The sequence below is a fragment of the Mauremys mutica genome, chromosome 20 (assembly GCF_020497125.1).
Source record: "Mauremys mutica isolate MM-2020 ecotype Southern chromosome 20, ASM2049712v1, whole genome shotgun sequence".
Taxonomy (NCBI): Eukaryota; Metazoa; Chordata; order Testudines; family Geoemydidae; genus Mauremys; species Mauremys mutica.
The window spans coordinates 18,220,514-18,248,386 of NC_059091.1; the positions used below are offsets into that span (position 1 = coordinate 18,220,514).

Genomic DNA, 27,873 nt, shown 5'->3' on the forward strand with positions numbered 1-27,873 from the left:
AGTGGTGGCTAGTACACTGTTCCTCCAACTCTTTCATTCTGCAGACCTCTTTGACTTGTGGACACATCTGCCTTCCAACCATCCCAACCCCACACTCTAGCTAGTTTTAAAAACATTTCACTCTGTATGCCATGAGGAAAGGCCACTTAGTTAGTTGACTACATGTGGAGTGTACTCTTTTAGATTTCATATGAGGGAGACTTGTTGGAGCAACATTGGAAACCTCTAACAATCACTTGGCGGTCAAAATACCTTACTTGGTTCCTGTGTGGAATGCCCTCAATGGTTAACTCAGGAGACATTGATGCAAGCTTCTTAGAATAAGAGCAGCAGCACAGAGGGTTTAAAAATATACCTGAGCAGTGGGTCCAGGTTGAAGGGATAGCCATTTGTGTCCCTGGAAAGTGCAGTGCTCTGCCAGCTTGAGATCAAACTTAAGAAAGCGTATGTGAGCATGAGGAAATATCCTTCTGCATGCTACTAATGTTTGTGACGTACAAAGTAGACTCTGTGGACTGCTCTGTCTCAATCACTCTAGTCTTGCCCTCCCCTGGGAGGAATTCTTCTGTAAAATATTGTATTAATACATAAACTAAACCACATTTTAGTAACCTGAAGGCTGACAGCAACCAATAAAATTAATTCATAGCTAAGGCTGCTGTTGTCTGTCACTTTCCAACAAATCATTTCTGAGAAACTTGACTGAGGTTTTTAAAATTTTAAATTTACAAAATCCATAGATGGAAGAAATGCTGTGGGTGGGTATAAACTAGCTGCATGTGACTTCCCTCTGTCTTGAAAAACCTAATTCAAATTCGCTTGCAAACACTATCCTATGTCACAGAAGTGTTAGGATAAATATGCTAACTGTTGAGGGGCACTCAGATATCATGGTAATGGGAGCCATCTAAGTACCTAAAATAGTACGGTCTGCAGCCATACATGAACTTGGGCTGTAATCTTGTCAGATCTTGCAAGTAATGGGAGTCAGGCCTGGTTAGTATTTCGGTGTAAGCCATCTATGGAAAACCCATAGTGCTTTAGGTCCACCAGTAGAGGTGCTGTCCCCTCTGAGTCCATGTCCTACCAGGATGCTAAAACATTGTCCATATTCAAAGTTGCACCAGTTTAACTATAAGTATGATTTAAAAAAAAAAACTAATTTAGTTAAACCAGTGCCATCAAGAGTTAATACTCTCAAATCTCAGGATTTTATCTATTTGTGAAAGATAATCTAGAATAAAATAGGGTGAGAATTTAAAGCAGATTAACTATTCCTGGTTAACTCCATGTGTGGATATTGTTATTCTGGATTTAAGACTGCCTGATTCCAAATTAGCTTAATCCAATTCAGAGAAACTAATTTGGAATCAGGCACTCCTATTCCAGAATAAGGGTGTCCACACATGGAGTTAATCAGGAATAGATATTTCAGAATAACTCTTTGTGTGGACAAGCCCTAAATCTGGTTTATTGACTTGGCTTAATTAAATTAATTATTAAGTTAATCTTAATAGACTTTAAACTGACTTAAATTTAATCGTGGCTTATGCATCAATTTATGTAAATTGGTTTTTAAACAACATAAAATTAAACCTGTACAAAGGGGCAGTTTGTTGCTGGAGATGTGGTCCTTTCAGCTCACCCTAAAAGCTCCCTTATGGTGAAAGACTGCAAAGAGTGGGTGCAAAGTCTGGAGTCTTGGGCCTGGGAGAGACCATGACAGAAGGCGTTGGATGAGGCCAACATGGACATGAATCTCTGCAATGGGTAGTTGAGCGGTTCCTAATGGAAACAAAGGAGCATGAGACTAGACCTGGAGTGCTGAGTTGAAGATAATCTGCTTTTCAGTCAGTACAGTGTTGGGTTAGCATTAGGGCTGTCAAGCGATTTAAAATCATAATTGCGATTAATCGCACTGTTAAACAATAATAGAATACCGTTTATTTAAATATTTTTGGATTTTTCTACATTTGCAAATATATTGATTTCAAGTACAACACAGAATACAACATGTACAGTGCTCACTTTATATTTTTATTACAAGTATTTGCATGGTAAAAACCAAAGAAATAGTATTTTTCAGTTCACCTAATACTTAGTCATCCGGGTTAACGTTGTTTCGATGTTAAGTTGCTGATCAATTAGGGAACATGCTCGTTTAAAGTTGTGAAATGCTTCCGTCTAACGTCATTTGGCAGCCGCCTGTTTTGTCCATTGCTTGCAGGAAGAGCAGCCCATTGCAGCTAGCTGGTGGGTGGTTAGAACCAGGGTGGACTAGCAGCCCCCCAACTGCTCCGCACTCTACTAAGTTCCCTGTGCAGCAGCTGTCCCTCCCCCCACTGCCTTGTGCTGCTCCTGCTCTCTGTCTTGGAGCTGCTCCCAGAGACTCCTGCTTGCTGTACGTGGGGAGGGAGAAGAGAGGGCTAATGTTAGGGTGTCTCCCCCTCCCCCCTGCTCCTGTACCCTGCTTACCCCATTTTCCATAGAGCTGGGAGGGGGGGGGGAACACATGTCGGAGGGAGGGAGCTTCTAGGCAGTAGCTGCAGTCTCAGGTCTCAGCAAACTGATTTAATTAACAAGGCATTGTACTTAAGCCTGGGGTCAGCTACTTAAAGGGGAAATGCGCATTTTTCTCTCACACACAGGGTGTCTCTCTCTGTCTGCCCTCCCTCTTTTCCTGCTGCCTTGCAGAGTGTTGTGAGAGTTACCCCTTCAAGGCTCAGTCAATTGCTAGTTCATTTAGCAGTAAGGCATTCCCTGGGAAATATCCCACCTTCTGACTACTCCGCCTCAACCAAGCTTCACAGTCGTCATCACTGTGTACCAGTATTAAATTGTTTGTTTAAAACTCTGTGTGTGTGTGTGTGTGTGTGTGTGTAAGGAGAGAGAGTGTCCTTGGTGAAAAAAATTTCCCTGGAACCTAACCCCTCCCCCCATTTACATTAATTCTTATGGGGAAATTGGATTCACTTAACATTGTTTCGCTTAAAGTCACATTTTTCAGGAACATAACTACAACGTTAATTGAGGAGTTCCTGTATAGACTCTGGTGCTGTCCATGTGTATTGATGCTGCTTGTTCACTTCCAGATGAAACTTTGACTTTCCTGAAGGGTGTTCCTGTGGATTTTGCGAATGAACATCCCTGATACCCTCAGCTTTCCTGAGATGGCAAGTCCAGCAGTCAGCCCAGACTCTTCCTCCCACGAGGCTCTTTCTTCTATCAACTCTGCGCCCACCTGCTCCCCCACCTCAGATTCAGAGAACCTAAGCCCAGATGAGCTGGAGCTGTTGGCAAAGCTGGAGGAGCAGAACAGGTGAGGGAAGCTTAAAGTTCTAGTGTATCCTTGTTGCTGAGGAGGCCAAGGCTAATAAGTGGTAATTTATAATCCAAGGAGTCTGTATGTGCTGTAGTGTGCAATGCATCATCACCTGTATCTGAACCGTAGTGTGAAACCACCAAAGAACAATACTGCTAAAGTGCTCTAGCAATGTGTCTCAGCCCTGACCTGGAGGGATTGCCTCTTCAAGTGAAAGGACAGCTTGGCTTGTAAGGCCCATACCATCCTTAGCCTCACTCCTGACTATCAGTAAGACATCAATTGCCACTAGCACAAGACTGTGTCAGTCACAAGTGTATGCAAGCTTCCTTCCCCCACACCAACGGATCACTTCAGAGATCCCCCTACAGCCAGAAGATAAATGGTAGTGACCAAGAGTTTTTACTAAACTGGGTCACTTTTGCTTCAGTGATCTAGAGGTGATATATTTCAGCCAATCACTTGAGTTACTCTGTTCAGCGGATCTCATTCTTTCTGATGTTTCCTCTATCTTGAGGTGCCTACCACTTGCTCCATAGTAGGTGTCGTTCCAGTTGGGTAGCTGTTTACAGAACACCTCCACCTCACACAGTGCATCGTGTCCATAGTAACAGACAAATTATCTGATCTACAAAACTGGGGGCTGGACATCTTTTCCCAGTCTGCCTCTTAATCTGTAGCGTGAGGCAAGTCATTTCACCATTCTGTGCCTTGTTTTACCCATCTTGAAAATGGGAGATAATAATACTTACCTTCCCCAAAGAGGGGTTGTGATGCTTAATTAGTTTGGGCCAAGTTCTGCCCTTGGAGACATGCACCTGAGTCCCCTTAAAGTTGGCAGATGTTACCTCTGAGCATCCAAGGAGAAAAATTGGCCTGTAGCATTTGTCCTGGGACAAAAGATCTCTGGAAGGATAAAGGCAATGGTGTCCTATTTCCTGATTAATTTAATATCTGCCTCATCTTCAGTTTCTGATGGGAATGATTCCCTTGTTGGTTCTGTGTTTTTATAATACAAGTGAACATGTTCTTTAACATCTGACCCAAACACGAGAGGTCTGGATGCTGGAAGTGTAAAGAGTCTTGCTCAGCTCAAGTTTCCAAAACAAAGGGGTAAGGGAAGGCATCAACTTCCCTGTGAGATGTGGGTGTTTCCACAGCTTGTTTTTTTTAGAATGGGGAGACTTTAGTGTTTACACTCATGGTAATCTAGCTCATGGCAGCTGGAACTTCTTTTGTCAACTGTCCATACAAACAGTCGTCGATGATTCTCTGGGAAACCAAGCAAATAGCTGCATTTTAACAAAGTACAAGAATGTTGCTGACACCTTGTAATCTGCAGCCTGTTGGAGATAGGGATGTAAATATTGTTTTAAAATGTTAATTATGTACGTGTAAACGATTAAAATTGTATCTAGGCCTGTCAAGCAATTAAAAAAATTAATCATGATTAATCATGCGATTAAACAACAATAGAATACCATTTATTTTAAATATTTTTGGCTGTTTACTACATTTTCAAATATATTAATTTTAATTACAATACAGAATACAAAGTATACAGTGCTCACTTTATATTTGATTACAGATATTTGCACTGTAAAAAAGATTAAATTGTATTTTTCAATTCACCTCATGCAGATACTGTAGTGCAATCTCGTTATGAAAGTTAATTCTATATTTGTAAATTCATGTACAAAAAAACTCTGCAGTCAAAAATAAATGTAAAATTTTAGATCCTGAAAGTCCACTCAGTCCTACTTCTTGTTCAGCCAATCAAATATGTTTACATTTGCAGGAGATAATGTTGCCCCCTTCTTGTTTACAATGTCACCTGAAAGTGAGAACAAGTGTTCTCATTGCACTGTTGTAGCCGGTATTGCTAGATATATGAGCAAGATGCACTAAAGAGTCAAATGTCCCTTCATGCTTCAACCACCATTCCAGGGGACATGCATCCGTGCCGATGATGGGTTCTGCTGGATAACAATCCAAAGCAGTACAGACCGACACATGTTCATTTTCATCATCTGATTGAGATGCCACCAGCAGAAGATTGATTTTCTTTTTTGGCGGTTTGGGTTCTATAGTTTCCATGTTGGAGTGTTGCTCTTGTAAGTCTTCTGAAAGCATGCTCCACACCTCGTCCCTCTCAGATTTTGGACAGCACTTCAGATTCTTAAACCTTGGGTCAAGTGCTGTAGCTATTTTTAGAAATCTCACATTGGTACCTTCTTTGTGTTTTGTCAAATCTGCTGTGAAAGTGTTCTTAAAACGAACATGTGCTGGATCATCATCCGAGACTGCTATAACATGAAATATATGCAGAATGTGGATAAAACAGAGCAGGAGACATACAATTCTTCCCCCAGGAGTACAGTTACAAATTTAAAGGATGCATTTTTTTTTTTAATGAGTATCATCAGCATGGAAGCATGTCCTCTGGAATGGTTGCCGAAGATGGAAGGGCCATACGAATGTTTAGCATATCTAGATTGTATATACCTGGCAACAGCGGCTACAAAAGTGCCATGCGAACATCTGTTCTCGCTTTCAGGTGACATTGTAAATAAGAAGCAGGCAGTAGCTCCTGTCAATCTAAACAAACTTGTTTGTCTTAGCGATTTGGCAGAATTAGAAGTAGTACTGAATGGACTTGTAGGCTCTAAAGTTTTACACTGGTTTGTTTTTGAGAGCAGTTATGTAACCAACAAAAATCTGCCTTTTTAAGTTACACTTTCAGGATAAAGAGATTGTACTTCAGTACTTGTATGTGGTGAATTGAAAAATACTGTTTGTTTTTGTTTATCATTTTTACAGTGCATATATTTGTAATAAAAAATAATATAAAGTGAGCACTGTGTACTTTGTACTCTGTGTTGTAATTGAAATCAATATTGAAAATGTAGAAAAACATTTCAATTGGTATTCTGTTGTGTGTGATTAATCACGATTAATTTTTGAGATAATTGTGTGAGTTAACTGCGATTAATTGACACCCCTAATTATATCGGTTAACCGCTGAGGCTGGTGCGGTTGGGGTTGGGGCTGCTCCAGCTGGCCCACGGCTGAGGTTGCTCTGGCCGGCGCCAGCTGGGGTTACTAGTTAGAGCAGTTAACCTGTAAGACTAATGCTTACCAGTTAACCGTTTACTATCCTACATCCCTAGTAGGAGACGGAGGGAGTTAGAATCATAGAATCTCAGGGTTGGAAGGGACCTCAGGTGGTCATCTAGTCCAACCCCCTGCTCAAAGCAGGACCAAACCCAACTAAATCATCCCAGCCAGGGCTTTGTCAAGCCTGACCTTAAAAACCTCTAAGGAAGGAGATTCCACTACCTCCCTAGGTAACCCATTCCAGTTCTTCACCACCCTACTAGTGAAAAAGTTTTTCCTAATATCCAGCCTAAACCTCCCCCTCTGCAACTTGAGACCATTACTCCTTGTTCTGTCATCTTCTACCACTGAGAACAGTCTAGATCCATCCTCTTTGGAACCCCCTTTCAGGTAGTTGAAAGCAGCTATCAAATCCCCCCTCATTCTTCTCTTCTGCAGACTAAACAATCCCAGTTCCCTCAGCCTCTCCTCATAAGTCATGTGCTCCAGCCCCCTAATCATTTTTGTTGCCCTCCGCTGGACTCTCTCCAATTTATCCACATCCTTCTTGTAGTGTGGGGCCCAAAACTGGACACAGTACTCCAAATGAGGCCTCACCAGTGCTGAGTAGAGGGGAATGATCACATCCCTTGATCTGCTGGAAATGCCCCTACTTATACAACCCAAAATGCCATTAGCCTTCTTGGCAACAAGGGCACACTGTTGACTCATATTCAGCTTTTCGTCCACCGTAACCCCTAGGTCCTTTTCTGCAGAACTGCTGCCCAGCCATTCGGTCCCTAGTCTGTAGCAGTGCATGGGATTCTTCCGTCCTAAGTGCAGGACTCTGCACTTGTCCTTGTTGAACCTCATCATATTTCTTTTGGCCCAATCCTCTAATTTGTCTAGGTCCCTCTGTATCCTAGCCCTACCCTCCAGCGTATCAACCACTCCTCCCAGTTTAGTGTCATCTGCAAACTTGCTAAGGGTGCAGTCCACACCATCCTCCAGATCGTTAATGAAGATATTGAATAAAACCGGCCCCAGCACCGACCCTTGGGGCACTCCACTTGATACCGGCTGCCAACTAGACATGGAACCATTGATCACTACCCGTTGAGCCCGACCATCTAGCCAGTTTTCTATCCACCTTACTGTCCATTCATCCAGCCCATACTTCTTTAACTTGCTGGCAAGAATACTGTGGGATCAGGAGTTCCCAAACTTGTTACTAAAATGACCCACTAACTGCATCTTGCCTTTTTTCTATGACCCACACAGGATCCAAATTCATGGGAGGGCCAGTATCATAGGCCAGCATTCTTCTACTCCTCTGCCAGTTTCTCCTCCTCCTTGCCCCACTGAGGAGGCACTGACCACCTTCAGCAACACACTCCATCCTGGCACTGCAACCCTAATCCCAGTCAGGTGCAGAGGGGAGGCCCCAAAGGCAGGGTTGGATTAGAGTGGTAGGCCACCCACACTCACCTCACAGCCAGGCCAAACCTGAGTGGCACTGCAACCCCATGCAACAGCTCACAACACCCAGAGCAGAGTGCCAGGTTCACCCCCATGGGACAGGAGCGGCTCTGAGGTGAGCATAGCGTGGGCTTATTCTCCTCTTCCCCCCCGCCCCCCCAGGCCTTCTCGTGACCCATTAATGGGTTGTGACCCATCATATGGGTTAGAGGATCTGTTGAAGAGGACTTTAATAAAGTTATTTCCTTAAAGTATCTGCCAAGGACCATTTGAAATAGCATCATGTGCTGCATCTTACCCTGGTAAAAGATGGTCCAGATAATTCTTGCTTCCAAAAAAAATCCCATCTCCTGTGCTTAAATGCAAATTTCAAAGTTTAAAAATAATTAGTTTAAAACTTTGATCTCCACTGTTAAACTTGTAGTGGAGATGAGTTAAGCAAGTAATTGATTATCTTCTACTCTGCCTTGGCAAGAAGCATATCCTGCTAACAGGAGATTCTGACCAAGGGCCCAGCACTACACCCCACGAGAACAAATGTGAATCCCTGTATGTGCATTCAGTATCAACACAGCACAATGGCCACATTGCCAACCTGAGTTCCATCCCCAGGCCTCTTCTCATTCTCTAGGTGAGATTATTTTTTTTTTCCTGAATGTAAAATGAATGGTTTTGTTAGTGAGGTCTGTTCTGATAAAACCATTCTGAGGGCACCAGAGTTGCTCTGAGGAAGTTCTGACCTCCTGTATAACACAGGTCATAGATTAGGTGATCACAATGGTGCCTGTTGGCTTTGCATAGTTCCAGCCCTGACCCTATAAATGCCATTTTCCTTCCTTTCATCATGAGTGGGAGGCTAATCTTCCCTTTGTAAAAGGAGGGAACTCTAGCAAACAATTCAATCTATGATTCTCTGTCTTAAAGTATCCAGGCCACAAAAGCAAATGCTTCTCCTAGCTCTCTGATTGCACTATGGCAAGGATGCTGCTGGAGGAGGTTCCTATCAACAGGGTGACATCTGGGGGATGCAGTTTGTGGTGGGGAGGGGGAGGAATTACACGGTGTGAAGAAGAGGATGGAGGACACTGACCTTGTCAGGTACTGATCATCCTGTTTCCTCAGACTTCCCTCTCCCTGTTCCTCAGCAGCAGCCAATCAATCAGTCCCTGATTTGATGACACTGAATCAAAAAATGACAGCCAACCTTGCCAGCTGAACTTGAAAGCAGAAAGGTGCAGCTGTTGGTAGGATGAATTGATATTCAGAAAGGCACCAGATTCAATACCCTTTCCCATCTTTTAGAATGTCCCCTGAAACTATACTGTATCCCCTGTGCACTGAAACTGCCTCCATTCTGCTTCTCTGTGTCCCACTCAACCCCATAATATGCCACATTCTTTTAATCAAGAAGGTGACTTTTCTTAAAGTGACGTTGAGCATTTTTAGAAAGGGAGACTCCTTTTCTGATCAGATTCATTGCTGAGCTTAGTGCTATATTAAGGGTAACTATTAGTCTCAAATCAGGAAGTCGCTCTACACAGCCCTAGCTTGTGCTGCAGATAACAAAAGCCACTTTCATTGCCCATTTCTGCCCCAACAGGCATCTGACTCTGTAGGTCAGTTGTAGATTTCCTTCCCTCTCCGATTGCTCCGAGGGGGTGCACCTGGGTGTCCCTGAGCACATCCCATTTTAGTTGCTGAATGTTTAAAAGGAAACACAACCAGCTCTAAGTTCTATTGTCTGAGTGACTGGAGGGAAAATGCAGAATCCTGATAAGGGTCCAGCAGCTTTGAACAATGACTCTGTCTTCAGATGAAATGGAAAGCAGAGGTCCTGTCTGCTTGTGGTGGTTGCAGATCAATGGTAATTCTAGCAAGAGTGGGGGTGATACCTCTGTTGTCCTGGCCAGATTACAAATTGGGTTACTGTATCTTGCATGCTTAAAACTCCCTGTGCAGTTTAATTTAGCTCATCTTCATTTCCTGTCCTAAACTATAACATGGTGTTGCTGTGTGCTGTTAAACACCTGCTGTGTCCCATCCCAGGGGTGGTAGCATTTCGCTGAAAGATGAAGAGCTCTCTTCTTGCTTTGCCTTTCAGTTTCCTTGTAAGAAAGACAAGGTGGATGAGGTAATAAGACCAACTTGTGTTGGTGAGAGAGAAGCTTTCGAGCTTACACGGAGTTCTCCTTAAGATCTGGGAAATGTACTCAGTGTCACAGCTAAATACAAGGTGGACCAGATTGTTTAGCATAAGCAGCTAACACATTTCAAGGGACCATTCAAGGTGAAGTGGCCTGTTTACACCTCTCCAGTCATGGGGGAATAGGAGTTGTAATAAATCCAGTGTCCGTTCAATCCATGATTTTGTTTGTGTTTTGCAAAGTTATGAATTTGCTTAAATTTCCCAGCCCCGAAGAAGAGCTCTGTGTAAGCTTGAAAGTATTGTCTCTCTCATCAATGCAAGTTGGTCTTACTACCTCACCCACTTTGTCTCTCTAATCTCCTCGGACCAATGCAGCTACAGCAACACTCTGTAAAACACTTCTGTATCCTGAAATGTAGGGCCAGAATTTCAGCTGATTTAAATTGCCCTGTTGCTATTGACTTCAGTAGAGCTATGCCGATTTACACCACATAGCCTGCAATTATATTAAATGGCCATGTGGTGGCATCAGAAGGGAATAATGATTTAATGCTACAGTAGCCCCAGCCAGGGTTGGGGCCCAATTGTGCCAAGTGCCATGGACACACAGAGTGAAAGGAGCTCTGATTCTTCTTCTGATTCTTGCTAATATCTCCTATATAAGGTCTCCAGACATCTTCAGTTATCATAACACCCTGTAGTCCAGGGTCATCACTTTCTGAATCATTCACCTTTTAGTCTGATACCTTCTAGTTTGATCTCCAAATCTTTGATTTTCAAAGTTTCAAGTTTGATCAGAATTCCTTCAGGCCAGGGCATGAGAGTTCAGCAGTGGAGCAAGAATACATAAAGCCACAGAGGAGCATGGAAAGTATGTTCACTGATTAACTCCAGACTTCTGTTTTCCTACGCAATGAAATGCAAAGGCCCCTAGCATTAGGGTTGTCAGATCACAGGCCCAGGAATAAGTGAACTTGGCTGTGTTGTACATAGGCTGATGTCAGTTTATTCTTTCCGTTATGAAATGTAAACTTTAATGTGGTGTGTTCTAACAACGTAACATTAAGGTTTACATTTAATCTATTTTTAAAAGTAGTAATGTGCTGAATAGCCCCCTCTCCCCACCCCCCGCTAGATTAAGAGGGGTATCAAAACAGATTATTAAAGTGACTTGCAAAAGGTGACATGCTGGAGTTCACATTGCCAGTTAATTCTGACTGTATTTAAAGGTTGGTATCTTCCTTTGAAACAGAAGACAAGAAGGGTTAAAGAGCTTAAATTGGAAATTGACAGATTCTAAGATCCTCCCACAGGAGTACAGAGGGTTTGCCTCTGATTGCACTCCTTACCCCTGGGGGAATTCTGCACCACTGCACAATGCAGAATTTTGCAGAAATTAATGTTGTGTGTGCAGAATTTCCCCCCACCTCCCCAAATGGATTGCAGTGCTGCTAGCCGCCTCTAGGGCAGGGGCGGCTCTAGGATTTGCGCTGCCCCAAGCAGGGCGGCACGCCGCGGGGGGCGCTCTGGTGGTCGCTCACAAATAGAAGACAAGGCAGTGGGAGGGAACTGGAGGGTTCCCTGCAAGCCCTGAAGGAAGAAGGCAGCGGTACGCAGGAAACTGTGCAAGCCTGGGACCAGGGCCGGCACTTCCATTTAGGTGACCTAGGCAGTCGCCTAGGGCGCCAGGATTTGGGGGGGGCGGCATTTTGCCGGGAGGGCGGCAGGTCCACCGGAGCCGTGGGACCAGCAGACCCTCCGCAGGGACGCCTGCGGCAGGTCTACCGGAGCCGCGGGACCGGCGGCAAAATAGGTAGAGCCGGCCCTGCGCCTAGGGTGCCAAAAACCCTGGCACCGCTCCTGCCTGGGACCCAGCATCAGGCTGTTTATCCTTCTGGATCCCTGCGCTCTAGGAGTAGAGGGTGTGAATGCCTGGGCTGGGGCAGGGGGCACACAGTGTGTGTGTCTGGTCTGGGGGGCAGGTTGCAACTGGGCTCTGGAGGGGAGAGGGTGTAATTGTCTGGGGTGTGGGGGTTGCCCTGCAGCTGGCCTCTGGGGGGTAGAGGGTGAGAGTGTCTGGATGGGGTGGGGTGGGGGGTTGCAGCTGGTCTCTGAGGGGGTGTGAGTGTCTGGGCTGGGCCATCGCTGGGCTCTGGGGGCTGGGGAGGTGTCTGGCCCCCTGGCTGGGCTGTGTAGGGAAGGGGGCAGAGAAACAGGATCTGCGTTGTTGTAGGAGTTTAACTCTCTACTCCTGGGGGAAATTTTGTGTGTTTGTGTTGTTACAGACATACTTGCTGAAATAATTGAAACTGGCATGATTATATAGTGTTTTGCAATTAAATTTTGCAGAATTTTAAATTTTTTAGCGCAGAATTCCTCCAGGAGTAACTCCTGGTGTAAATTCCCTCTCAAAAAGCTCTATTGCAAGTCTAGTTAAACTTTGTTCTTAAAAGATCCCCTGACAAAAAATGTCTGTGTTCCATGATGGAATCTTTGAGTCCGAATCACTTCCTGGAACACACAAACTTGAACTCTTATTTTTAAAAATAAAACGTAGTAACACATTAAATGCTCCCTCCTGTTTCTGCTTTTGCTGCAGAGGTTGGTGACTTTAATAGCTCTTCTTCCTGCAGAGGAGCTTTTCTTTGGATGAGGAGTATTAGCTCCCTGCATGTGACGTAGAGCACCGAGGGGACAGGCTTGCTCTGGTGGTCTTGCTACATGGCTTGGATGGTTGCTTGGTTGTTGCCCTTGTGGCTTTGCTTCGTGGAACCTGGAAAGGGGTGGCAGTAGCTCTGGTCTCACCATGGTGGTGGCATCTCTTGCAGGCTGCTGGAAGCAGATTCCAAGTCCATGCGCTCCATGAATGGCTCCCGCAGGAACAGCGGTTCCTCCTTAGTCTCCAGCTCCTCAGCCTCCTCAAACCTGAGCCACCTCGAAGAGGACACCTGGATCCTATGGGGGAGGATTGTCAATGAATGGGACGAATGGCGGAAGAAGAAAGAAAAACTGCTGAAGGTGAGGAAAGAGGGCAGATTAGTGAGAAATTGAGAGGCTGATAGCACAGACATCCCCACCCCCACCCCTACCCCATGCTCCTCCCCAGCAAAACCTGAGATCCTTTTCAGGATCAAAGGTGGTTTGATTTCCTCTGTGGCAAGTCCTAGGACAGGGTTAGAGCCACAAACATACTTTCCCTACTCACCCCCATATCTGTCCCTCTCAATCACAAGTGAGAAGGGATGGGCCCTTTTCAGGGCTCTCTGCAGCATCCCAAACCCTTGCCAGCAAGTGCATCAGCACAAGCTCATGCAGAGAATTGAACCCCACTCACCCCTTGTGGCACAAAGAGGGGCCATATAAAATACCAGGATTTTGAAACGTTCTCCCATGCTGCCTCATGATCTGCCATACCTTGCTTTTCGCCAGGAGCTCATACGGAAAGGAATCCCACACCACTTCCGCGCCATCGTATGGCAGCTGCTGTGCAGTGCCACAGATATGCCTGTCAAGAACCAGTATTCAGAGCTGCTGAAGATGTCTTCCCCCTGTGAGAAGCTGATCCGGAGGGATATAGCCCGCACATATCCTGAGCATGAGTTCTTCAAGGGACAGGACAGCCTAGGCCAAGAGGTCCTTTTCAATGTCATGAAGGTAAGAAGGAGCCACCTGTAATGATCACGTTGGAGGGCAGTATCTAGCATATGAGCAGACTGTGTATGTGAGCCATGGCAGCATATGATGCAAGCACTGCACTCAGAGTGGGTTACAGTCAGAAAAGTGACTCGGTGGAAGCTACATAAATTCCATTTCACTGTTTTGAACGCCAGGTCTGTGACAGAGTAAACTCTCATATTGTGGGGGGTGGGGTGAAAACCCCAAGACCTGTAAGGAGCAAGTCTTACCAGGAAGTTGTCTGAAGAGAGTTTGTGCCTACCTCAGGTTAGGGTGTGATCCATCTCATTTCACTCACTGTTAGAACAGGGGAGGGAGCCTGGGCTATTATTAGTCTTTAGCAAAGCATGCTGGGAGTCAGAGGAGTCTGGGCCCTAAAAAATACAGGTACTTCCTAGTCAGGAGGAGGGAGAGACAGCACCAGAGAAAGGGCTGCTTGCTAAGGGAATGCTTAGAGGAGTAACACCAGGAAGGGGACACTATCTGAAGGATTTGGGAAGATTAAACCTGTGGGTATGTACAGAATAAGGGGTTGGAGAGGTTCTCTTGTGTAAAGCCTGTATTGACTGTGTATCAAAGATGTTGGAGGGCCGGTATCACTGAATACTTCAAGAGGACTGGGCTACAGAGCGTTCTCCAGAGAGTATCCTCCATCTGTCTTCCCCATCATTTTCATAGTGTCCTGACCCATCAGTGAGAAGGTAGTGACTACTTCAGCCAGGGAACTCTCTTCCTCCAACCCCTCATATCCTCCCCAATGATGATGTCTGACAGGATGAGGAAGACTTGTATCCAGCTGGCTCTGCTGTAACTTTATGGGTCTTGCAGGCCTAACAGGAACCTGGGTAACTGGTCAGTTTCATCTGACTTAGGGAGATCGTGTAAGAAGGGACCATGTATATCAAGTTGTACTTCTAGCTGTGAAGGCGAATTAAATGAAAACACCCTATCGACTGCAAATCACTGCAGCATGTTTTTCCCCTTAAAACCCTGTGTGTGTTTTTGCCTGTTAAAGACACAGTATGAAAGACATTCAGATAAGGAAAATGGGCTTAGAAAGAGGGGGCTAATAAAACACCTGAGAAATGAGAGGCAATTTCCCTTTTAATATGTTTCTCATTGCAATCTCAGGACCTTTGCCACAGCCTGGGTGTCAGTTCTTATCTCTTGTTGCATAAATACAGTGGAGGGCTGTATACAGTGGTTTAACGCTCTTCAGTTTTCTCTGGTGAAATTATGGTTTTGGTGGCACATCAGTAAAGTGTCTCAATTATTAAATAATGGATGAAAGCACATCCATTCCTCTGGAATGTAAAGGTGTTGGAGTTTGAAGTCTTCTAAAGCACTTTGAGATCTATGATGAAAAGAAGAGCTAGATATTATCTCACCAAGAACGGGTACGGCCCATGGGCAGCCACCATACAAACTTCCCCTGCCAATATGCTGCCTTGTTCTAGAAGGACTCTCGAGGGACTTCAGGATCATCCAGTCTCCATAGCCCATAGTTGTCTCTGAGGCTCCCAATCAGAAGGTCAATTGCAGTGATGGTTTGTGGGTGCATGGTAGTCTACGACAAACCAATTGAGCCCACAAACTCACTTCCTGTGGCCTTGACACAAATCTGAGACTTCTGTGGAAACAGCAGAGTCCTGAAGGAGCCAATCCAGCTATGGGAGAACAAGCTGGATTCTGCCTCATGCCTGAACAGTATTATTTGGTAAATTCCAACTGTAAAATCTCTGTTACTGGGGCCAAGGGTGGAGGCAGGGAGAGCCCACTTGAACGTCACCTCCCAGTGAGAGTTTGCCAGCACTGGTGGTTACAGAAATCTTAATAAACTTAGTGCTGGGAATTGAGCAGTTGTGATCTGGGAGCCCTTGAGGGACAGTAAATACAGCATCTCACATTTATAATGCACCACTCTTCTTTCTGTCCTTTAGTAGCCATTTTTTTTTCAGCCCTACCTCCCAGAGGCTGCCATGCATTAGTGGTGTCACAAACGTACTGACCATTACCCGGGGCAGCTTAGATAGGCTAGTAATATAAAGCTTTGTCTCCATGTGCATTTCACAGCAATTCTCTTCAGCTTTCAGGTTGAGAATCTGACTTTGAGCTGCTTTGCTATGCAGCCAGGTTTCTTCCCTTACTGGGACATAACTCCTCGTTCTCATCAGTGGCTGTGAGGGGCCTGGCTTAAGGAGAGAACGGAATCCTTTAAATGTTAATGGGACCTAATCTTTGATTATGGCCTTCAGCTTGTTTGTTCTTTTCTATTTAGTTTTTCTCATGTCTTTGAATAACTGTTGTGGGAAAGGCATAGATTGTCCCCTCCCTTCCATTGAAGTTTTCTGTGGATTTAATTTAAATTTGTAGTGATAACTTCATTACATTCCAAGAAATCAATTCTTATGCACCTGCAGAGAGCGAGAGAGAGAGCTGTTTGTGCTATGGTTCTGTGGCTGGACTCTCATTAGAATACACCTCTGCCCCAATAAAATACTGTCCTCGGGAGCCAAAAGATCTTACCGTGTTATAGGTGAAAGTGTTATATCGAACTTGCTTTGAACTTGCAGAGCGCGCAGCCCCCCCCCCCCCCCGAGTGCTGCTTTACCGCGTTCTATCCGAACTGGTGTTATATCGGGTCGCGTTATATGGGGGTAGAGGTGTACATATGGCTGCAGTGGAGGCATATTAGAATCTGTTAAATGTCCCATGTGTGTTTGGCAAGTGCACTCTTTCTACCCAGTTGCTTTTCTGACAGTAACTGGATGTTGATATAAGTTCTGTTTCTTACCAGACCCGGCTATAGACAGTTAATGCAGCTTTATGGTATTTAAAGCACTACGTTTGCTGGCTGCAATCCCTGGGCACAGGAGAGTACATTGTAGGCAGGCAGTTTAATCTGAGATACAATTCTCTGCATGTCTGTGGGCGGGGGGGCAGGGCGCGCTGCATAGAAACACTTAAGTTACTTCCTGGTCCTAAAAAGCAGCATCCTTTCCCAAGTTCCTTCCTCTGGCCTCCAACCCCCATGACCCTTGGTTTTGTCGCCTTACTCCTTGCCCTTATGTTCTCTATTCTAAGTAATTCTCGCTTGTCTCAGTATGTTCCGTCAGAGCTCTTTAGCTCCCCTGCAGGACTCTAGAGACCGCATCCCTGCCTGTGTCACACTTAAGCACTCTCTCTTCCAGGCCTATTCCCTAGTGGACCGTGAGGTTGGATATTGTCAGGGCAGCGCATTCATCGTGGGATTGCTGCTAATGCAGGTTGGTGTGAGTGGAGATCATATAGCATGAGATTATGCAGCACCTGTCCCAGCAAAGTGGCTACCCCAAAGCTCTTCCCAATTCAATTAAATGCTGTGGAAATGCCACAGGATCTTTAACTTCTCCCCCCAAGACTTGGCAGAAGGGACTTAGTTTAATGGCTCACTCAAAGGACCCCTGCTGCTTACTGCACTGTCAGTACAAATGCAAACCCTGGGACCAGAGTTAGTGACCTTCTGGACTGTGAATGCAGCCAGCTTGAGCTGTGCTGACTCGTTTCTAGTTCTCTGCCATTTCTGGAAAGTGTCCTCTCTCAGGTGCCAGAGTGCCTTTTTTAGGGAACAGGAATTTTCCATTGACATTGAGCATAAAATATGGCATCCTTCCTGCATTTGTGTAACAGAGCAAAGCCTGTTTAAAAGCCCAAATCCACCACCTCACTCTGTGAAGCACATGCCGTGGAGGGTTTTAAGGAAGGACTTTTAAAGAAGAAAAGCTAAGTACAGTACTTGTTTTGTCATGAAGCCCTGCTGGAAATGCCTCTGAAACACTTCACAGGTGAATCAACACACTTAATGCATCTAGCCAGGAATTTAGATGCTTCCTCTCATAATCAGCAAACCACTTGGCAAATGTTTTGAATATTCCTTTGTTTCCTCTGTGCTTGTTTTGACCCTTATCTCACACTAGTGATCCCTAAAATTGGAATGAAAGGGGGTGAGTGGAGAAAAGTCATTGGGCCTCCCCTTCACCTTTTTAGAACCTCTCTGGATCAGACTAATCTGTTTGTAAAGTCCAGCATAAATTTACTGTATGCTTTGTACAAATGACACACAAAATCAGTGTAGACCTACTGGGGAGAAGAGGGCCCAGCATGGTAAGGTACTAGTCAGTATGTGAGTGGGATTACATTCTCCACTGGGAATGTGTTTTATGTAAGCAGTCGCTGGCCAAGCTATTTTCCTGCTGTTTCCACGTGATCGCTGCCCAGAAGTGTCAGGAATCAAAACCAAATGCAACGCATTGTTCTACGTAAAGCTGCTCCACCTCTCGTAACAAGTGTTTGTCTGATCTATGTTAGAGCATCGTTCTGGGGTGGTTCTGTGCCGGGTTCTGTTGCGAGACTAATGTGGGATTTGTCTCGTTTTGAACCTGTAGATGCCGGAAGAAGAGGCTTTCTGTGTGTTTGTGCGACTGATGCAGGAATATCGATTACGAGAGCTATTCAAACCAAGCATGGCTGAGCTGGGCCTCTGCATCTACCAGTTTGAGTACATGCTGCAGGTAAATACAGTGAGGAGACCAGAGTGATAGTAGCTTAGACAATGAGGCCATGTGATCCAGAGTAGTAGCAGGCTAAGTATGGGGAACTGGCCAGTGGTTTCTTTGTGCACATAATGGTCTGTGAATCCAGGCTGGAGAAGTCTGGCTCCTTTCCAGATTCCCCTGGGAGTGTTAGAGAAGACCGGGGCTGCTAATGGAATTGGTTCCTGCAATGGAGTCCTTAGCTCTAATAGTTGAGAGCCTCCTCTGGCCAAGAGACTCCCATATCCCAGAGGGGATGGTGGGACCCAGTTGGCTGTAATTATCAGCAGTAGTAAAATATCTGCTGTGTCTTTCTCATATTTAGGAGCAGCTGCCTGAGCTGAACATCCACTTCCGCTCCCAGAGTTTCCTCACCTCCATGTACTCGTCATCCTGGTTTCTCACCCTCTTCCTCACGACCTTCCCTTTGCCTGTTGCCACCAGAGTGTTTGATATCTTCATGTATGAGGTAAAGTGCTTTATTCCAGGACGACTGGGGGCATGAGCATGGGCTCACAGGGATTTCTGATATTGCTTTTCTCAGTGCAGTGTTCAAAGGCAACGATGCCAACATCTGGGAGGGATTAAGAACAAGATAAATCATTTTAAAAAGACACAGCTGCATTTTCTGCTTGAATAGAAGAACCTCATTAGATCTTGCTTAGGCTGCCTTGTAAAATAAGAAAGGGGTTTCCCTGCTACACAGTGCTTAACATGTTTAAAAACCTGTGTCCTGATTTTCTTTTTTCCAATGACCCTGAGCACCCCAGACTCCCATTGAATCTCTTTTGTTCCTGGGCGACTAGATGAGATTACACTGAAAATCAGCAATGATTAGCCCTGATGGACCAACAAGGGGAACAGCTTAGTGGCAGGAGCCCTATACTGCACTTCACTGAGTCTGGCCCTATTGGCTGAAGTATCCTTGGGCCATATGTGTATGGCTAGCTGTTGCGTGTGTAAATTGGAGTCATTTCTATGCTAGCGGTGGCCAAACTGCAACACATGGAGTTGTGGGGAGATAAGTCCTAGTCAGGCTTCTTGAGCTGAGGAGTCTTGCTAGGGTGACCAGACAGCAAATGTGAAAAATCAGGACAAGGGTGGGGGGTAATAGGAGTTTATATAAGAAAAAGACCCCAAATTTGGGACTGTCCCTACAAAATGGGGACATCTGGTCACCCTAGGTCTGGCTGACCAGACCTGCACTCAGGATGAGGTATTTGCATATTCCCATTTTCCGCAAGTTAGTTGTTTGCCCTCCCTGAGCCTGGCAAGTTGCCTTTAGGGACCATTGAGCTGGTCAGAGTTTGGGTTCCCCACACAGTATGTGCAGATTTGAGATGTAAGCTTTAACTTGTAGCTGATCCTAAGGAAACTGACACAATTTTCCCCCAGTGAGGCTTTTGTGTGACCCACTAGAAATTCAGGGCCTAATTCCCAGTTATGCTAAAGGCCCCTCTATGTGGCTCTGGCAGTGAAGTTCCTGTATCATCATTGCTTTGGCAGAGTAAAGGGAGCTTAGTGTGGGCATAAATTACATTTACTTTAAGGCTCTTTTTATTGCCAGAGTGATGTCCGGGCCCGGTTGTAAATGAGAATCAGGCCTTGGGTGCCTTTGCCTGTCCTCCTCCTCCTCTCTGCATCTCAGAGCTTGGGCACCTAATTTTTATTGCACTCTCAAATGCCACATGAGCCTTGTGTCAGGGGCTGAAACTTCTCTGTACTTTGCCATAGGGGCTGGAGATCGTCTTCCGTGTGGGGATGGCCCTCCTGCAGTTCAACCAGGCAGAGCTGATGCAGCTGGATATGGAGGGGATGTCGCAGGTCAGAGCAGCTCCGCATTGCACTCAAACTGCCCTCTAGGGAGGGATTTATACTTCAGCCATGCAGTTGTGGTAGAAAGAGCCCCACCAAATTCACGGTCCATTTTGGTCAATTTCACGGTCATAGGATTTTAGAAATCGTAAATTTCATGATTTCAGCTATTTAAATCTGAAATTTCACGGTGTTGTAATTGTAAGGGTCCTGACACAAAAAGGAGTTGTGGAGGGGGGTTGCAAGGTTATAGTACGGGGGGGGTTGTGATACTGCTACCCTGACTCCTGCGCTACTGCTGGTGGCAGCACTGCCTTCCGAGCTGGAGAGCGCTGGCTGCTGGCCAGGAAGTAAGGGTGACATGATATGGTATTGCCACCCTTACTTCCATGCTGCTGCTGGCGGGGGGGCTGCCTTCAGAGCTGGGTGCTTGGCCAACAGCTGTCACTCTCCAGCTGCCCAGCTCTGAAAGCAGTGCAGAAGTAAGGGCAATAACATGACATGCCCCCTCCTAAAATAACCTTGCAATGCCCCTGCAACTCCCTTTTGGGTCAGGACCCCCAATTTCTCCTCAGTGAAATCTGTATAGTGCAGGTTAAAAGCACACAAGACCAGATTGCATGAGGGGAGCCAGATTTCAGTCTGTCACATTTTTCATGGCCGGGAATTTGGTAGGGCCCTACCCATAATCCTGTTGAGCTCTGATTGGCTGGCCATGCCCAGTGTATAAGTAGAAGGTGCCCTGTATAACTCCCCAGGTCAGCCCATTTCCTAGTGACTGGCCCATGCATCAGCGCAGAGTGGCCTGGAGCTCTTGTGGGGTGACACTGCTCTGTGTAACACGGGTGTGCTTCCAGCCTGGAAGAGGCTCATCCTGCCATGCTTCGGAAACTCAGTGGGCCAGGAGTCTGAGCAGCCTCTCTTACATCCTGCCGCCCTCTAGTCCCAGTCTAGCCCAGAACCTGAGTCCAGATCTTTGGGAAAAGTGAGTTTAAGCAACTTCTCCAGGCGGTTTCCTTTTTCCTCAGGCACAGTGTCAAAGGTGAGATGGGAAAGAATCCCCAGTGATATTCTCACTCTCCAAACGGTGAAATAGTTGCCTGCAATGTGTAAGATTTATCCCCGCAGTGCCATGCACAGGGTTAATCTTACAGCCCTGTGACTCTTGTTCTGCTTAGACTGCAGATGATGCAGTACCAACCTCTTGGCTGCGTGGGACCCACTGCTGAGTCCAAGCAGTTGGTGGGAAAGGCGAATAGAACAATTGCATCACAAGAGAATGCATTACTGTGTTCAGTACAATTGGGCTTTGTGAGCCTGGCCCAACAGCAGTTACAGCTCTAACTCGCTGTGCTGTCCATGTCATGCACCAGCCAGAAGGTGAAGAAGCGCTTTCAGGCCTACTTAGACTGCAGAGTAATTTTCCTTTCAGTCCCCCTGCAGCCTGGGCACTATGAGGCATAACTTTCAGTTATTCTGTTGGATTTGAGATGTCCCAAGACCAAACACATGAACATCCTCTGTGTGTTTGGAGCTGACAGTATTAGATAAGCTCCTGTGCCTGCCTTGTGCAGGAGCTCGGATCCTACAAGTCATGTCAGCGGCCTGTGCCTCAGTTTCCCCTAACTCACCCCTCTGATGTTAAGATAAGAACTATAAAAATGCCAAGAGTGGTGCATTGTCCGTGCTGCCCTGGGAGCCTGTCCATGATCCTGGGCCATAAATGGGGGAAGGGGTGTAATCCCCTCCAGAATTCCTAGAAATACCCTCCTGTTTTTATCTCTTCCCCCCCGCCCCTCCTTACTGACTCCAGACATCCAGCTTCTTCTCATGCAGCTGTGCTCCCTGCACTTTTCCCTGGCTGCTGAAGCTGGAACTTTGGAGACTTTCCAGATACTGAACATACCCAAGTGCTGCTCAGGAAGAGTCCCACATTCCACAGGTGCACTTGAAACACTCAGGTCTGAAACCCCAAGGAACTAATCACTAGTAAGAGACTTCTAGTGATTGCTCAAGAAGGTCAGAAACCACTACAGCCCAGGTAGCACAGGGAAGGCAAGTTCCTGGGCTGTCTGCTCTGGCTTGAGAGTGGAAGCAAGTACTGAATGAAGAGGATGGGAGGAGATTTGGGGAGAGTGGGTAGAATTTGAGTGCTCAAAAGGGACTCAGAGAAATGCATCCTGCCCTCTGCTCCCTTCCCACAGTATTTCCAGAAGGTGATTCCTCATCAGTTCGACAGTTGCCCGGACAAGTTGATCCTGAAGGCATATCAGGTCAAATACAACCCCAAGAAAATGAAGAGGTAAGTTTGCTCCCTCACCCTGTGAAAGATCCTAGACAGGGGACTGGCAGAAAAATCCCTCCCTGGTCTATGCTGTTTCGAGGATCCTGCACTAGACTTAAGCAGGAGGACAGGGAAAGGGAGTGCGCATTGCGGGCTCTTCTAGATAGTCATTAGAGCCGCACAGCAAGCAGCAGTGAAAATAGAGAAGAGATGAGTGAGTGCTGTGCGGGAGGACTCACTAATAACAAGGGAATTACTGCCTTCTCTGACAGCAGGTCTGATGGGCTAGTGGGAGGCCATGAAAGCTTTCCCGCACTGTAGAGACAAGGCAGGCTGATGGCAACAGAGCTGCTTGGCCTTGGCAGGGACTCTGGCTTTGTTAGGAGTTGGGGGGCATTTTGTGTATCCAAGGAAGTGGGTATAGCTCCTGCCCCAAACTTCCATCTCCCATTATGCAAGCAGGGGATGCTATGACCACCTGTCTTCCTCTCCTGGAAGATAGAAACCTGCAATTTGAATCTCTTAAGTGGGGACAGTCATCCTGACACTTGGTACGAAGGAGGGTGCAGAAGATGGAAAGATAAAGATCAGGCAAAATTGGCCTATTCCAATTTTTCTTGTAGTTCAGTTAAGGGACTAGTTACTTCCTACCCCCGTGGTAGCCTACAGTAGCTGGTCTGCCTTATTGTAAATTGCCTGAATGACTAGTGCCCTTCAGTCAGGCTGGGTCTCCCCAGCTCTGACGGGACTGTGTAGTGAGCAAAACTGTCCCCTTCCCCAAAAGATGGGACAGAAAGGAGAATCCCTTTGGGAGCACACAGTACTGAGAGACAGATTGTTATCCAACAGCAGAACCATGAAACCTAGCCAAAGGGTTCAATCGGGGGCAGGGGAGGATTGCTTGGAGAGGTGAGTTTAAGGAATGGTATTGGGGACACTCCTAGGCGCACAAACTCTCTGTTCCTCTTGTGCTGCTGCTCACTCCTCACCACAAATCCTGATCCTCGGCCTGTGGCCGCCCACTGTGCTGCTCATCAGCTGATCTGGATGCCATGTTCTCTGGGATTGTGGCTCCAACTGAGGAGCAAGCAGTAGGAGCTGAGGAGCGGAGTGTGTCAGTGGTAGGTCTTTAAGTTGATTACGAGTGTGTAAGACCTCCACCCTGCAGCTAGGGGACTTAAAAATATAATACTTGGGTGAGGCAGTGTTTGTTTGTAGAAATCAGCATATATGTAAAACCCCCAATCCAGGGTCACTAATTTGCCCCATCATGCCCAGAAGCTTCAGTATGTATGGCTTGTTGCTGCATGGGCCTCAGCACAAGGCACTGCAGGGGAGGTGTGGTGTTAGCCTAGATTGTTAGCTCCTGTCCTTTGCAGGTGTACCCACTGACCCTGAGCACTCTGCTGGGGGGAAGGGGGATGTGGGTCTGAAACAGGTTTGATCCAACCTGGCTTTCATGTCTGTCTCAGGCTGGAGAAGGAGTATGCTGCAATCAAAAACAAAGAGATGGAGGAGCAGATTGAGATCAAAGTAAGTCCTTTCTTTGCTCCATGCCCTCCTTGCTCTAGTGTTGTCTGTATCACAGCAGCACACAGAGGGAAAGGTTATGGGAGCCACCTTAGTTTAACTCTGAGAGCTCATCAGATCACTGCCTCTAATGCTTCTTATCGGTGCTCACCGTTATCCAAAGTTAGACCTGTAGGGACAGAGATTACAGCTTTATAGACCTTTTCCCCTGAAAAAGATCCCATGTGCTTCTTATAAGCATAACACAGATGCCCCCTCTCCCATCTGGCCTTTCACATTTGTGTAACTAACTGCACTTGGGTACTGAAATTCCCCCAGCAACTTCAGTCAGATGTCCCCTTCATGTTTTGTGCAGTGGTGCTGCTTGCTGTTAAACAGCTGCCATGTTCCACCCCAGAGACAGCTGCACTTCAGAGATGACCGAGGGGATCCCTATATATACTGTCTGGGTTCCTAGGGAATGAAAGGCACTATGTAAATGTAAGAGATTACTCCTGCTTCATTCTTATGGCTGAATTTAGAACTTACCCCAAAGCACTGGCAAAGGGTTTTCTGCACCCCAGAAGTTCTCTCTAGGTCTCTGGTCCATCACTTGCTGTGATTTCAGTCTCTTCCCAGTAGAGGGCAGACCCAACCTATTTAATAAGGCCAGGCTTGCGCACAGGAAGCTCCTGTTGATGTCTCGCTTCTTCCTCTGCAGAGGCTCCGGACTGAGAACCGCCTCCTGAAGCAGCGGATTGAGACCCTGGAGAAGGTGAGAGGCGTGCCGGGCCGTGTGCGAATCCACCTCCTCCACTTCCAGACTAGCTTGGCTTCCAAAAACGAGGCCTTGCACAGCCGCCTGTCCCAGCTCACTATCAACATGCCCAGGAAAGGCAACCATTAGGCCAGGCCATGTAGGCAGCAGCATAAGCTCACACCCCTGCCTAGCATGTCAGTCTAATGCACTGTGGACAATAGTGATGGCTCCTAAAGGAAGGCTTTGGAGCTGGGTCAAAGGGCAGGGACTAGACATATGTTCAGGGTGAAGTTTTTGTGTTCAAACGTTTTGCAAGCTGGATGAGATGATAAAGCACTTTAAATCTTACTTGCCAGGTCACTGAACTGATGCTTAGATTGTGTTTTTTTTGTTTTTGTTTTTTTAAATCTTCAGCTGCAGAATAAAATGTATAGAGCCCAAGTCCTGAAGATATGCTGAGGTCACTTGTAAAAGGGTATCTCTGGAACTGAGCAGAGTGCCTGATTTCTTTTCCCATGTGGCATTGACCATACTTTAGTGTGGCTTTTAAAACTTATTTACTTGGCCTGCAATTGATTTGATTGCCCTGCCGTTGTGTTTTGTACCTCAGCCTCACACTGTGAAATACTTCAAACTGCTTAGTTCTTGTGTAAAAAAACTTACAAAATAGATTTAAATAAAGCTTAAAAGGAAAATCTACAGAACCAGAGAGAATCCCTGATTACCCTACGGCCTCCTGGCCCCATGCATGACCAAGGGTCATCTACTAGCCTATCCGCACCGCTGTCCTGCACTCTAGCACTGTAGTCCTGAGCTTCAGAGGTGCTGAGCACCTGCAGCTCCCATCCACCTGCGCGGGTAAATGTGTGTGTTTGGCACCTCTGTAAAATCAGGCCCTAGAGGCTAGGTCCTCTCTCTGACAGCACTTGCCAAGCTCAAGTATTTAGTATTATTTTTCCAGCTGGTAAGGACTCTGGCTCTCATGGATTTTTCCATTGCTAATTACTACGATCTTGTAGGGCATCACTGAGAACATCTTCAAGGTCTGCAGGCAGCATATGGCCCTAAAGTCTGTCATAGCAGCTCTCTATCCCTCTGGAACTGAAGGGTTCAGACCCAGCTAATCAATGGCAGCTTTATTGCTAGTGAACACAACGAGCAATAGCCTTCTATCGAGGGAGACACTTGTTGGACAAATTCCCATACAGATTTGGGGTGGCTTCTGGCAGGCTGCCACTGTTTACAACAAAAGGTAGTCGAGTGAAAAAGTTTGGACCCCCCCGCCTTAGCTGATCTGGAAGACTTCGCTTCTTGGGTGCACTTATCTCACTGGGCTCTGCTGGGTTCTCCTCCTCCTGCTGCTAAGTCTTGCTGTACTGTGTGCTTCTAGCTGTGGTTGGAACGCATCTGCAATGACCTTGTTATTGTCGTGTCTTTTTTTTTTTCTTTTTTTTCTTTCTTTCCTTCTTCATCTTTCCTTCCCTGTCTGGATCTCCACTAGGAGAGTGCTGCCTTGGCAGATAGACTGATCCAGGTACTGTAAAACCTTTTATTTTCATCTCTCTTTTCTTGGTTTTACCTTTCAATCTAGAAACAAAACAGCTGCACCCACTCTGTGTGTGACTTGCATTTGCTCCACATCTTTTTATGCAGGGTTAGAGCAGCACTCCCACGCCAGATTCAAAGGGTTACAAGTGAATCCTTCCTTTATCACAAAGCTTAAGAAGTCCCTTCTCCCACCAAAGATCTCTGAAACACAAACTTGAAAGAATTTTTGGGGCCAGAGCCTCAGTTGCTATAAATCAGCAAAGCTCTATTCAAATAAAAGGGCCAGTGGGTGTAAATTGGCATGGTGTGTTTGACTTCACTAGAGCGCTTTCAGTTTATACTAGCTGAGGATCTGGCCCTTGAGGCAGACATTCAGGGAGTGGCCCCGCTACGAAAATTATTACAGCCTGACTAGATAAGGCAGGCAAATCCTATCCTTGTTTTGCAGCTGGGAAACTTGAAGTGACTTGCCCAGGGTTCCACAGCAAGCGTGGGGCTAGAGTGGGAACTGGCACTCAGACCTCCTGAGTCTTCAGCCGCAAGACCATTCTTGCTGCTTAACTGACACCACACTGTAAGTTATGCATGTTGGCAGTCTTCAGCCAAGCATTGAATAGGGCAGAGAAGGTCATTCTGACAGCCCCAGAGCTGGCCCCTCCACATCAGGCAGGAGCCAGCGTGGGGTGTGGGAGGGCAGTATATAGACAGCACCATCTGCTACACCTGGCTAGAGGATTCTAGAAATGTCCAGCTGCTGTAAAGCATATTAGGGTCTCTTTAACCACTGGGACACAAGGGTGGGAGTGGGGAGTGCCTGAGCAAAGCGGGTCCCTGCTATAACTGTGGTTCCTGCAGGACTTACCACTGTAACTATGCCACTAGTGCAGGAAGATCTAAAGTGCCCTGCAGGGGCAGGTGGTTCTGTCTCAAATTACCTCTATATACATCCATGGTACGCCCCCATCTTGAATACTGTGTGCAGATGTGGTTGCCCCATCTCAAAACAAGATATATTGGAATTGGAAAAGGTACAGAAAAGGGCAACAAAAACAATTAGGGGTATGGAACAGCTTCAGTTAATCACACTGGGACTTTAAGAGATAACTAAGGGAGGATATGATAGAGGTCTATAAATTCATGACTGGTGTGGAGAAAATAAATAAGGAAGTGTTATTTATGTTTCATAACATAAGAACTAGGGGTTACCAAATGAAATGAATAAGCACCAGATTTAAAACAAACACAAGGAAATATTTCTTCACACAATACACAGTCAGCCTTTGGTAAGTAAGTTAATGGAGGAAAGGTCCATCAATGGCTATTAGCCAAGATGGGCAGGGATGGTGTCACTAGCCTCTGTTTGCCAGAAGCTGGAAATGGGCAACGGGATGGCTCACTTGATGATCATCTGTTCTGTTCGTTCCCTGTGGGGCACCTGGCATTGGCCACTGTCAGAAGACAGGGTACTGGGCTAGATGGACCTTTGGTCTGACCCAGTGTGGCTGTTCTTATGCAAGGTGGCTCAACTCTTGTGTGTGCAGTATACAGCTCCTAACTCTCTAAGCAGCCCTTGCGTGGCATTATCACCCTTCTCCCCTGCCTTCTACGTGAAGGAGCAATGAGCCTTATTTTACTCTCTGTCCTAGTCCACTCTAGTTAATAGCAGTC

General features: G+C 46.2%; 1 protein-coding gene across 5 annotated transcripts in view; it reads left to right on the forward strand.

The window, feature by feature from the left end:
• The window catches only part of EVI5L (ecotropic viral integration site 5 like), a 76,716-nt gene that overhangs the window by 12,099 nt on the left and 36,744 nt on the right, over positions 1-27,873 (forward strand). For 3 of the 5 annotated variants that reach the window (XM_044994847.1, XM_044994845.1, XM_044994846.1), the window contains exons 2-12: positions 3,093-3,319; positions 12,872-13,061; positions 13,473-13,697; positions 16,910-16,984; positions 18,143-18,268; positions 18,615-18,758; positions 20,024-20,113; positions 22,309-22,406; positions 23,861-23,921; positions 24,619-24,672; positions 26,159-26,191. In XM_044994847.1, coding sequence (XP_044850782.1) covers positions 3,138-3,319; positions 12,872-13,061; positions 13,473-13,697; positions 16,910-16,984; positions 18,143-18,268; positions 18,615-18,758; positions 20,024-20,113; positions 22,309-22,406; positions 23,861-23,921; positions 24,619-24,672; positions 26,159-26,191 — 1,278 coding nt within the window. In that variant the 5' untranslated portion in view covers positions 3,093-3,137. Of the gene's footprint in view, positions 1-3,092; positions 3,320-12,871; positions 13,062-13,472; positions 13,698-16,909; positions 16,985-18,142; positions 18,269-18,614; positions 18,759-20,023; positions 20,114-22,308; positions 22,407-23,860; positions 23,922-24,618; positions 24,673-26,158; positions 26,192-27,873 lie in introns of those variants that run through there. The other 2 variants (XM_044994848.1, XM_044994844.1) reach the window with 2 other exon arrangements.